This window comes from Taurulus bubalis, assembly GCF_910589615.1.
Source record: "Taurulus bubalis genome assembly, chromosome: 8".
NCBI lineage: Eukaryota > Metazoa > Chordata > Actinopteri > Perciformes > Cottidae > Taurulus > Taurulus bubalis.
Window position 1 is genome coordinate 11,465,820 of NC_136596.1, and position 13,364 is coordinate 11,479,183.

General features: G+C 42.7%; 1 protein-coding gene across 1 annotated transcript; it reads right to left on the bottom strand.

The window, feature by feature from the left end:
- Nucleotides 1–1,681: 1,681 nt before the first annotated feature.
- Nucleotides 1,682–13,096, bottom strand: cmya5 (cardiomyopathy associated 5; the record flags this gene model as incomplete). Its single annotated transcript, XM_079222868.1, has 14 exons — nt 1,682–2,767; nt 2,865–3,041; nt 3,117–3,216; nt 3,338–3,471; nt 3,679–3,826; nt 4,001–4,147; nt 4,421–4,555; nt 4,665–4,789; nt 4,994–5,016; nt 5,120–5,338; nt 5,435–5,530; nt 9,711–11,297; nt 11,457–12,099; nt 12,981–13,096. The coding sequence occupies 14 exons, from the start codon at nt 13,094–13,096 to the stop codon at nt 2,515–2,517; spliced, it is 3,903 nt and encodes a 1,300-aa protein (XP_079078994.1). The 3' UTR covers nt 1,682–2,514.
- Between the last annotated feature and the right edge of the window lie 268 nt (nt 13,097–13,364).

Sequence of the window (13,364 nt, forward strand, 5' to 3'; positions counted from 1 at the left end):
TTATAGTTTCATGTTTTGCAAGATAACTGTCATTAACAATCCACTCGCAGTTGTTGCCATGATTTTTTTTGTTGCCATGATTTTTTGAACCATCTTACAGGTACAACATTTATTTTGGCAAGATTTTTCAGCTGTGTTGTCATTTGCTGTGCCTATTTACCCACCTTGTTTAAACTGAAGTGTCTGTTCCATTTGAGAATGTCTCATTAGCTGCCTTTCTGAATATTTTGTGCTGTCTGAATTTCAGAAATTGTTGCCACATGTTTTTTTCATTTTTTTATTTTGTTCTCATGCTCCCTACCTAATATCCTCACAGCTCATACACGTCTGAACTGTGTCTACTCCACGTGATTACTTTCATGATTAGTGTTTCAGTCTGAAAGTATTGATACTTGGGCTCTTGCAACATTCAGTGGTGTGTGTGCGTGTTTTTGTTCTGTCAGTTACAAAATGTTGACGGACAACAATGGGGTTTGTGAGGACCATAAGGCGGCAGTGTGCCTTCATGACTGCTGGTGTCTTTGTACAATTGTCCAAATGTTAAAGGTTCAAACATTTGATACATTGCCACAAATTATCTTTTGTCATTGATGTTACTGTTGTTCATTCTATGTGGATGGTTGGTAACTACTGTCATCTTATAATTGAAAAATAAATATGATAATTCAACCACATCCACGGTCTTTTCTTTTGAAGCTAAATCAACGTATTAATATAATTTCACTTAATGTGCCTGTAAACAGTCAACTGGTGACAAGATTATATGAGAACGGTTTGGGTCATATATTGTGCTTTAAAATACGGCCATCTTCTAAGGCGAGCTATTGGGTCACTTGTTTTCCCAGTAATAATGACAGAAGATGTTACCCTGTATGGTCGGTTGTTTAGATGTTGGAAAGACAGTGAGCTCTTTGTTTGGTTTTGGCCTCAGATAAGGAAAAAATGAGAGTAATTTAGCTGAAAGCAGATGATTCATACTCGACATCAGATCTTTTCATTGGAGGTAGAGGGTCATGAGGTTTCTCTTAGCTAGCTATTTCATAGGTGTGGTAAAAGGAAATAATACATGTTGACAATTTTGTGCTGCAAAAAATAAGTATTTAATTCTTTTCAATATCAATTAAACGGCACTATTGTCATCCTGTTCTTGTGAACAGAAACAAATCAGCTAGACTTCAGTGACAATAAATTATGTTCTTCATAATTCAGTGTTATCAGTCCCAGTAAAATGAGGCTGTCACTTTTCAAAGAGCTGTCCTTCAGCTTCCAAGCTGAGCAACGGTTCACATGGAAGCCAGCAGCTGTTCCCTGACAGTCTGCATGTGTTTGTCCCACACCCCTCTTCTTCATTTCACTCTCCTACTCGCTCCGTTTCCTCAGAAATGAGGAAAGATGTCAGTGATGAGGGAAAAAGGTACGAGTGCCTGGAAAAATACTTGAGAAATGAAATGGCGAACCTTGTCAGCGAGGTGTATCGCCCCCAAATCTACAGGAGCGGGAAGTCATCAAAAGCATTCTGGACATCTAATTGCACAAAAGATTCAGCAGACGTTTTTAGGATTGGTAGCAGAAATGTATTCTAGCCTGATTTTGAGCCAATATTACAGCGAATGGAGTGCTGAGGCCCTCTAGTGGTGAAAATATTAGAAACCTGAAAACAACCAGTCGAGTTGAGCAAATAGAAAAATAAATGTTCATTCAGCTCAGATGTTAAAATCAGTTTACAAGACAAAGAAAGGAAAACAATTCATCTCTACTTGCCGCTATTGCACATAACAAAATATAGATGAGATCACATCTGTTTACAAAGGTTATTTACACAAATTCACAATATGAAATACAGTTTAATAGTCCCACAGTATGTTTCTTGGCACTATAAACTCTGCGTTGCCAAAGGGCTTTAACTATTGAGCCTTAAGTATGCAGTCAGACCCTTTACTCCCCTCACAGTACCTGTAAGTACGGGTTTAAAGAAAGAGGAGAAAACTGAACGTGAGTAAATCAAAGAACATTTACAAAACAGTACAAAACAATCCCATCAGCATATGTTTTATCCACAACGTTTTACCTCTCCCTTGGCAAAATAAAATACAAGACACTCACTCACCTGTGAAACAAATTGAAGGCACTACATTTCAATCCAGTTGTATTTCACACCATCATCATTCATGCTCACTGCCTTTGTTTTTGCTATTTACAAGACATTTTAGATAAGATATTAGACAAGACATTGCTGTTAACAAAAGAGATACACATTGAATTGATTTCTTGTTAAAAAGAGAAAAATTCCAAAACTGATTAGGTTTGATCTTACTTAAAAACACACAAATAATGGTATGTATGTATAAGTATATCTTCTGCTTTTACTGTGGGATATCTGTATCTGTATTTTATGTCTTGTCATATCAGTAATGCAGTACGTCATTTTAATCATTTCACATTAAGATCATTCAAATCAAATTAAGTCCAACATGAACTGTAAACACCCTACAGTGTGTGAGGCAGATAGTAGAGCTAGCTATCTTTGGTAAACTGCGGCACCTCCAGCACCATGCTGACCTCCAGGCTGCCCGGCATCTCCAGGGCCAGAGCAGGGTGGCACGGCTGGGTGAAGCGATGGCAGAAAGTGCCCAACAACTGACCGCTTTGGGCATTGTAGAAAGACAAACGACCCAGCTGGTAATCCAGGAGAGTACCAACTCGCTCAGGCATCTCAATCACAAACACACTGGCCTGAATGTCATTGTGGAGCAGCTGATACCTGCAGCTGGACAGACAAAGAGAGCAAAGAAAGGAGGGTTTAGACCAGAATAGCGAAGGGATGTACTGTAAAGGGGAGCGGGGGCAGGACACTTTATGCATACCCTGATGGTGTAGGGATGCACTGCAAACACCATGACAGGTTGTCTTCTCCCAGTGGGCTGTTTCTATCGGCTGTGTTGTATGCCACTCCAAGCCTGTAGGCCGTGCTTCCTGACACAAGGGTCTCCCAGTAGTAATGACCTTGTGCCGGCAACAACTCACCCAGGATGGATGGACACCTATAATACATACAAACTCTGGTTTACAATATTCTTATATATAAGCTGAAGTGGTTGGAGCAGACTGAAACTCACTGTTTGTCTGTTGACAGCGTGTTGTAGTGCAGAGTGGTCTGGTCCACCGACAGCTCCAGAGCAGGGTGAGCAGAGGCCTTCAGCAGGTGAAACCTTGTCCCTAAAAACAGTAACAGGGAAGAAAGAATAATGTGGAAAGGAAACTGCAGTACTTATGTACTGTTTTGTATTTGTGTACACAAACAGAAGCACAAACATAGTTAAAGTAAGTGTTATGTTACCTTTAGTGGAAATGAGGGCAGCCTCGCTCTGTTCGCTGGCTCCAGACTCATTCACAGCTTTGATGTAAAACAGATAGTTTTCATTGGGCTGCAGTAGAACCCTCTGCTCGCAGCTTTTGATACCCGAGATGGACCTAGGAGTATGTCACACACACCCACATACATGCAAACGTATCGATTAAATGAATAAACCTTAGTGTACATATTTTGTGTCCAGCTAGTTTGTGGAAGAAGTATGATGTCAGATCATTTTTACTTTGTTGTAAACCAAATTGACTGGATTTCCTAATATGTTCATTGACTGCACTTTTCTATATATCTGGTAAAAAGAAAACACCCACCTGAGACCCTCTCCCTCTAGTTCATACTGGCGACAGTACTCCAGGGTGTAACTCTGTGCAGGAGTCTGATTTGCTGAGCTCCACCGCAGTGTAGCTGAATCCCACATGACAGTACAGCGCTCCGTTTCGATCACTGGCACTGATGGAGCTGCCACAAAGAGAACAGGTCATGTTAATAACAACACATTAAGATACTGTAATCTAACACAAATTATCAATCTAAACTTCTTTCAAAATACCAGTAAAGAATAAAAGTAATATGCGTTCCATTGTGAGACAAAGTTCTTGTTTCGTTGAGATTTAGCTGAGTGTGGAGACTGACCGGTTCTGAACAAGAGTCTCTCGCTGGGCAGAGAGCAGCCTGTGTAGTTGACAGCCATCACCCACACCTTGTAGGTCTTGTCAGGCTCCAGCTCCTCCAGGGCACAATAGCTCTCCTTCACTGTCACACGGTACTCCTCTGACACAGCTGTGGACAACAGCAGCCACAGTTTGTACTGTATTTAGTAAATCAGCAAAAACTATACCCGTTATAAATACTACAGGATATTATACTACAAATTGTTTATTTGTGAACAAAATACCTATTCTAAAATGAACAAAAATAAGATTTCTGTTTTATTTTAATTATCCATTAACCTTATTTATGTCAAATTAGCTGAAGTAGATGGTGATTAAAAAATAGGATGGGAGCACTTTGGCCACTATTTCCCAGCTTTAACACCATCCTGAAAGTATTTACCTCCCTGTGGATCCTCCATGCAGTAGACCTGGAAGCAGTCGATGATATCTCCAGGGTTGACCTTCCAGTAAACGGTGACACTGGTGCTGGAGGCTGAGCCTGCCTCCTGAGGCTGCAGCGTAGGCCTCTGAGGCACTGAGGCAGAGACCAGGAGACATACAAGATTAATAACTGCCACATATATGCACATGGCATCTTGTCGATGTCAGGTAAATCTGCAAAGAGATGTTTGTATTAGAGCTACCTGGGATTCCCTTGCGCTGTGCGAGCAGAGGGCTAGAAGTGTTGCCCCTGGCATAGTCCTCAAACACCAGTAGTCCCTTGGGCCCCAGCTCCAGTGACATGGCTGAGTCCAGAGCTGCCTTGAGACTGACCACACACACACACACACAGCCTTTAGCCTTTGGCCACAATCACAGGTCAGTGACAAAGGTTATCTTTGAGCAGAGTATAAGTAGCTCTGCAGGTCAAGCCGCAAACTGTATTGGTTATCACTATCATGTCATTTTGTTTTTGCATAAACTGGTTAGAAAACCACACTAGCACACACTCCATTCACTGAAATCACATTACCTTGCATTAATATCTTCAGGTGACTAGTGGGAGAACAGATTGAAAAAGGAATTTATCAGAAATTTGACATACATCCTGAATATTGGCTGCATATGAAATCAGTGATCAATAAGCCTTAACACTCACCCGTGCGTCAGTCTCGGCCTCTCTGGCAGTGGTCTCCAGAGTGGCCTTGGCGGTGTCGATGCTCTCCTGGAAGGCGACAAGCTGGTCATATAGCTGCTCCAGTTTGGCCTTCTTCTCCTCCTCCATGCTGACAGACATGCCGTTGTACTGCTCCATCACCAGAGCCATCATCTCCTCATTCTGCGCCTGCATCGCCGCCTCGCTCTCCACACAGTGGTCCTGGTGGAGTAGAGGGAAGGAAAACAGAGATTTTATATTTACAAATGTAATAGTTTTTTAAAAAAAGCATTACGTATGTAAACGGTTTGTTTTTACCTCCACAGAGTTGTAGGCCAGTTCGAGCTCAGACACCAGGTCCTCGATGTTCTCTGACCTCCCCTGAAGCTCTGAGATCCAGTCACTCAGCTTCACCTGATACAAAATGACACTTGCAGGTCAAATTCAGGTCGGCACATTGCTCTTGTTACTGAAACAAATTAATTTAACTTTCACGTTATTGTACATTTCAAGTCGCATCCGTTAGAGAGTAGAAATCACACAAGTCACATGAAAAAGTGCTCCACCGGAGAACAAGCTGCAGGTGTTTCTGCGGCGGCAAGAAGGCAGAGCTTCGTCCAGAGTGGCGACACTCCGGAAATGATTGTTACGTACACGTTTGCGTCCACGTGCAGAGCCACTTGAGGCAGAATCAGAAGAAGCACAATAATTAGCATTATTTCACCTCTGCATAGTTCATAAATGCTACACTGACTTAAGGCGTGCATGCTAAGTTGCACACACGATGTCCGTGACCTAAAGGCCATGCTGGGCCTGGCTAACACACGAAATCCTTGGAGGATCCTCCAGCTCATTGGCCGTAAAGCGCCACCGAAGTGTGTGAGTACTTTTTGCTGTTTGAGACTGTTGCGGAGCCTCATTCAGTGAACTGGTTAATTATGAACGAACGAGAAAAGAAGTTACACATTGTGCGGTGCCGTTCAGACAGGTGAGTACGACAACGCAATTGTTAATGAGAACGACAACAACCACTTATTTGCGGTAACCACGGAGCATAGCAACGTAGTTGCGTGTGCGCGCGCTTCGCAGTGTGTGAACCCCATGCTGAACACACTGCTTTGCAGCATTGAGTCCCTGCAGCTACAGTGGAGTTTATATTGTTTACATTACGTTGTCTGCTTTGATTACGTTGTTTTATTTTATTGTCAATTATTTGTGTTTAATTGTCTGAGTTTGACTCTGTCGTGGTTCATTTTCGTGAGTCCACTTTGAGGAAGGCAGTGTATATTTAGCGTTACTCGATCATTGGTTGTATGCAGAGCTCTCGTCTGTTGTTTTTGTTGACATGTTGTCTATTTCGTAGCCTACTTTCAAAATTTGAATTTAATAGTATAATTTTTAACGCAGTAACTTTTACTCAGAGTAGTCCACATTTTAATTTATCTACCTTTGTACTTTTACTGAAGTAGATTATTACATTTCACTTTTAAATATCTTTAAAGTAACAGTACGTTTACTTGAGTACAAACAAATTACTCTTTCCACTTTATTTCACAAAGACGCAGGGATTAAAAGACAGGCTCACATTTGTGCAATTCTTACTCAAAAGAATACTTGCATGACCATATATATCGAAAGAGCTATTAGTTGTAACTAAGACTGTTCTACTCTACTCCAGAATGCCTGAAATGTATATGTGCATGGAAATATTGTAATTATACAAAATAAATTCAAGCCTATCCTTTGATGGAAAAAATGTTAATTGCATTTAGTATATATGACATCAGAACTGTAGCCAATTTAGTTTTCACACTTAACAAAAATGTACCACCGGTGAAGATATCTGAAATATTATTTTTATTAAAGGAATTTGATGAATGTGTTTGGTCAAAGTAAACAGGAGATGAAAGCTCCTCTCTGTTATTATTTTTTAGACCAAGTTTTGCAAAGTTGTTTTGGTAAACCGATTTCCCCTATCTACCTTTGATCTTTTTCTAAATTACAGTAGAGCTGTCAATATTTCACAAATACAACATTCCACATGCACAAGACCTGGTTCAAATATAATATAGAAATTACATTTGATCATTCTTCGTTTGTTTCAGGTTTCTGTGGGATACTTTACTGTAATTGTTCATCAAACACGTGTCACTTCACCCATGTTGTCAAACGTATCATCCCAGATTACAGAAAAACATTGAATATGGTCTCTCCTGTGAATGAAGTGTCGAAGGCACGAGCATTCAAGTTAAAATGACGGCTTTTGGAAAATTGCAAGAGAAAAAGCCAACAAAAAAAAATTACTTTTAATTGTTAGATGGTGCTGTGACCTTAAAACAGATTACAAAAGCAGATGGCTGACCCTGTACTGACCGATGACAGCGAGGGAGAACAGTGTGTGTGTGTGTGTGTGGACAGATCACATATCAGTCTCCATTTGATGTCACACTGGACCTTTTCACGAATCAAAGCAGAGCATTACATCACACCTGTTCAATGTGCTTGGCTTCTGCTTGGCTTCAGCCTGACGGCAGCCTGCAGCTTTCAGCCTGCCAGCATGAATGGAAAAGTTATCCGCTTAATTTAGGAGCACTTTATGATCTGATGACCCAAACTAATGCCAGTGAAGTGTGTGTGTGATCATAACCATGTGTTGTAATAATGCTGGTAATGTGTATGATGATGAGCTGCTATTTGATTACAGTTTCCCATCAGAATGAGAAACGCTGCTGCGGGAGAGACTGCTCAGAAGATCAAACATCTGAGAGACGCTGTTAGAGACGTCCGAGGTCACACACGAAAAAGCAAAAGCTTTTTGTCATCTGATCTTCAACCTTTTGGGAAATATGTTTATTTGCTCTCAAAATGTTAGTACCTTAAATCTATTTTAACATTTCCCAATACTTGTCCAATATGTAATATTCATTGATAATTTTACTAATACTGTGCTGTTATTTTAATCATTAGGTCCTAAAAGTTCTACATTGCCAAATCCAGAGTTGTTTTGCTTTCTTCCGTCATGTGAATGAGTTTGAGAACGAGGCTGGACCAAGGGCTGGGAGAAGGGGTTGAATAGTGTGCATACACTTTGGGCTTTATAATGCGCTTATAAAGATCCAGATATCTTTTCCTCTGAATTCTATACTCTGAGGTCAATTTCTTTTGCTTCATGCGCCACTGAGCAACTTTTGTTGGAATGAATGGTGCACCGCCTCCGAAGCTGTGTCTTAGTTCTGTTCATACATCCATTATTGTAGTTTAAACAGCTGTGACAACCATTAATATAAACTCTAAAGCAAATTTGAATGTGCGTTTCTAACTTCCCATTCACCCAATAAATTACCTTTATTTCCTCGTAGGCTACGTCCACAGCAGTAACCTCGTGGCTGTGATGCTCTCCAGCCACACAGTCGTCCTCTGACAGCAGACATCCACAGGTGATACAGAACCTGTCCATCCGCTGCAGCTCAGCAGCCAGTCGAGCCTCACTCTCTTCCTCTGCATCGATAATCTCATAGTCGGCCTCTATGACTTCATCATCTGGGGACAGATCGAAGACTTCCTCTTCCCTCTCCTCCTCCTCCTCTTCCTCCTCCTCCTCCTCCATCCTCTCATCTTTCTCCTGGCCAGACTCAGGCTTTGCTTCCTCTGAATTTTTCTGTGTTTCAGGTTCCGTCTTCTCTTTGGCTTCTTGTTTATATATTATCTCATATTCTAGTTCGTCAACAATCACCTCTGAAGCCTCTGCAAGTGCATCATCTTGCTCCATCTTTGGTTCTACATCCTCTCTGTGCAGATCAATCTCTCTACTTGAATGCTCTGTAACAATGCTAGTTTCTGGGGCATTTGATGCTCCTGTCTTAATATCCTCGCTGTGTAGCTCGGACAAATCCTCATGGTGAGTAAAGCTCCTCAGAGAGGAAAATGCGCCCTCATCTTCCTCACAGTCCCTCTTCTGCTCACCTGTGTAGGCCTCCTCCACAGGTGCTGGAGGAGTGTACCTACTGTCTAACTCGGTTCTTGGTAGTAAGTCTTCCTTTAGAACGTCTGGTTTTACTTCCAGCTGAGGCTCTGTCATTGTTTCTTCATTTGGTGCCTGAAGAGTCTCTGTGCATGTTGTGGGGGTGTCAGGTGCTATGAGACATCCACATGTAATGTCAGGTTCAGGGAGAGCTACTGTATCACTCAAAGTCTTCTCTGATAACGGATCGACCTCTATGTCCATCTCTACAGTTTGTCCTTTGGGGACAAGGAGGATTAACTCATCACCCACATTCACCATCTCCTGAGGAGTCCCAGTGTCCTCTGTGGGCGTTTTATCTTTGGCTTCAGTAATCGGCTCAGTGTCAGTTACTAACTCCTCCTGTTGGTGCTGCTTGGATTCAATAATTGTTTTATCTAAATCTTTTTTTACTTCATCTGACATTGCAGGTTTGGTTACCTCAATTGAAATCTCTGCTTTAACTTCTGACTCCTGATCACCTTCAGTAATGAATTCAGGTGACTTGCTCTCAACTATAGTTTCTTCTGTTAGAATGCCACGTTTCTCTTCTCTTTCAGCTGTTTGGACATCTGTTGTCTTGACACTTATTGCCTCCTGAAGATCAATCTGAACTTGAGTTTGGATCTCCTTTTTGTCCACTGCTTTTTCAATCACCTCCACTAACGCATGTACTGCAGAATCGCAGTCGGTGACGACCTCAACAGGTGCAACATCCCCAGGAACAACTTCTGCTGCTTCTTTTTTCTCACACACAGATGTTTCAGTGGGTGTCTCTATTTCAGTAGAGGTGAGCATTTCCTGTCTTTCAGTCTCTTTCACTTCAGCCTCGGTTAAGTCTTTCTCATTATCAGCCATCACCTTGCTGTCAGAAGCTGCCTCCTCAGACAAACTCATCTCAGTGATGATGTTAGGCGCCTCACTGCTTACCGGTTCTACCACAACCGTCTCCTCTGCAGCATACACAATCACCTGAGCTGTTTGTTCTACCACTTTTTGCGTCTGACATGGCTGCTCAGTTTCAATAATACTAGTTGTTTCTGCTGGCACTTCTCTCTGATGCTCCTCTGTTTTCTCTACTTTACGGTCTACCTGCTTAGTTTCAGTTAGTGATTTATCAATGCTGGTCTCAAGAGGCCCGGTCTGGTCCCTCTTTACCTCATGTTTCACCTCCTGATCCTCTCTTAGTTTGGACACCTTAATTGATTCGTCGGAGGCCTCTCTGAAAGCCTGCTCTTCAGTCACCATGGAAACTTGTATTTCTTTCATCTCCTTTTTTGTCTCAGTAATTATTTCTCTTTTCTCTTTAAATGTGGCTGATTGTAAATCTTCATCTCCAACACGGACCTCTTGTGTCTTTGGTTCCTCGGTTTTAGTCTTGTCCTCGTCTTCTTCGCTGACCACTCTTGTTAGACATCCTGTCATGTCAAACTCACTCTGCGACCACATCGTCCTCCTCTCCCTCTTCTCCTTCACTGACTCTGGTTGAACCTCCACTGTTGGAGTTTCATCCTTCAAAATAAACTTCTCCAAGTACCCGTCTGCCTCCTCTGAATCTGACGAACGTCTCTTATAAGTCTTCTCAGATGCCACGCTCTCTGCCTCAGATTGTTCTTCGTCGCTCTTCCTCCTCTCGCCTACAGCATCCTCGTAAAGGTCAGAGTACATAAAGGACATGGCTGTCGGCTCATCCAGCAGGATCTGGTCAATGATCTTTGGGGGTCCAGGGGAGATAAAAATAGGCGTGAGGACGGTGTCTTCACCCCCAAACAACACAGAACCATTCTCCTTTAAAGATCTCTGGCTCACTCGCCTCCTTCTCATCTCACTCTCCGCCTCATCGTCTTCTCTCCGCTGCAATGCATCAGGAGGAGCTCCTTCGCCGTAGAAGACCTCATCAAGGTGTTCCCCCACTATCTCCACATCCGTAACAAAGACAAAAGAGTCTTCTAATGCGCTGTCAGTGGCGGCCTCCTTAGCTGGCTTTTGCTCTTCAACTTTAGGCTTCTCCTGTGGCTGTTCTGCTTCTTCCTGCAGCTCTGGCGCTTGTTCTCCAGGAACCACCACATCAACCAGGGTAAACTTCTCAAAGTAGTCTATGTCGCCAGTGCTTTCTTTCTGAGTGGGCGTGAGTCTGAGCTCTGTGTCCGCTGATGGCTGAAAGGAGTCTTGCTTTGAAGGCTGAGGAAAGATCACAATCAGCAATTCAATCTAGAGGACAATTAAGTGTTTAAAACCACATTTTACTAGACAAATTAATATTTTAGTAAAAACTAGTGTTGGAAATGAAATTCCTCATTATTAAAACCACCTAAATTGTATAGAGAAATTAATAAATACCTCTTGGTGATCCAGTAATTCCCCATCCTTTGGCGGGGCATGATTTTGTTGCAGTGTCCAGTCTTTTCTGTTTTGGGATCTGATCTTCGGAGTCTGGTCCAAATAAGACAAATTGTCCTGCAACTCTGTGCTGTCTTCCTCATCCACAGTGGGAAGTTTGGAGGGCACTCTGATGTTGAGAATCTCATAACCCTCTGAAATCAAACTAAACAGCTGCTGATCTTTGTTTTTGATTTCCTCCAAGTCTGGCTCTGTTTCGTTTTTTTCCCGTTTGACATTGGGAAGAGAAATCTCCGCCATCTCAGGTCTCTCCACTCCCAGGGCTGAAGCTGATCTTGAACTACCAGGTCGACTCAGCCTGTCCCCCAGCCTGCTGCAACTTCCAGATCTCGTCCTCCTACGGACAATTTTTTCCTCATCAAAGATGATGGTGATCTTTCCTGCAGCTCCAGAGCCATCCATGCTGTAGGCTTCAGAGATGGAGCTGGTTTCAGAGGCCCAAGGGGTAGAGCAGCGGCTAGACGCCGTCTCCCAGACAATACCACTGTCCTCGCTCTGAACCGTTACCATGGAGAACGATGGATCCACCATCAGGCACTGGAACTTAGGCTTCACAGACTGGTCCTGGACAACCTCACGCAGACTGGAAGAGCAAGAAATGGACAGTTAGAAGGAAAGCAGGCTGTTTGTGCAGTTCTCGAGAAGAAGAGAGAGGGGCATGACTCAACCGTCTGCAAGAGAAGATCCTTTTAGCACAGCTCATGGAAATGCAAGCAGAGAACAAACCAATTAATCAAATCCGTTCTGTGCAAGATGTGCCAGCATGGACACCACCAATTCACGTTTTGCATCTGAGGCAACTCACCAAATCTAAGCTTAAAACACCCGCTGATCTACTCTCAAGATGATTACTTGCGACATGTAGATCGCAGGCATTAGACCAGACCTTGTGCCAGGCTGCCAATGTAAGCAATGAGCTGAAAAGGTAATGATTAAATGCGCTCTGAGCTGTCCCACCTGCTATCAATACAGCTCAACCCCTGCAGGGTTACAGCAAGGTGACGTCCCAAAGCGTCATTCATGTAATATTAGTAAAGGGATACCTTGCCTTACCAGATACATCCAACATATCGGTGTCTTCTACTATTTATGACATGGCAAGTAAAACTAGAGCACCAAGTATGAAACCTGATAAATGAGATGTCAAATATGGTGAATAATATTAAATATTAGAATAGAGCTGCCTGCAGTGCGTCTCTGACAATTCCTGACGGATGATCATGTAATATATTTTTAAAAACAGTGTCAGATGCAATGGTCCAGTCACATGCTCCCGGGGCAATACTTCTCTATTCAGTCTTTAAAGCAATATGTATTTGACCAGAAACTAGTAGTTTCTCAGATTCCATTCAATATATTTCTTGTAAGATCTCCATACAGAAAAGACACCGCTTTCCACAAAGATAAAAGCGAGCTACATTTGAGCTTATTCTGCTTGTAAGCTAGCTCCAGTGTGTAAATAACCTGTTTTGCAGTTCCTCCACCTCGTCGTCATCGTCCTGGCTGATGGCATCTGAAGCCTCACTCTGAAACTCCTGAAGCTCTGTCACCTCCGACTCCAGACTCTCACACTCCTCCATCTTGCTTATATCCTCCAGCTCTTCCCGTTGTAGTCCCCAATGTTCTTTGTCTGTGTATTGTAGAGTCCTCTAGATGTTTTCAGCCACTCTGATTTCTAAAAAGAGTTGGTGTGCCTGTTTGTGTCATTCTAAGTTGGGAGCGGTCCATCTGACTCAGCCAGGGACAGAAATAGACTGAGTGGGGAATGAAAAGAGGGGAGTAGAACGAGAGAGAGGAGCAGTGAGAGTAGGTAGGTCTCACTGGGTCGAGAGTTTGACGTTTGTGCAC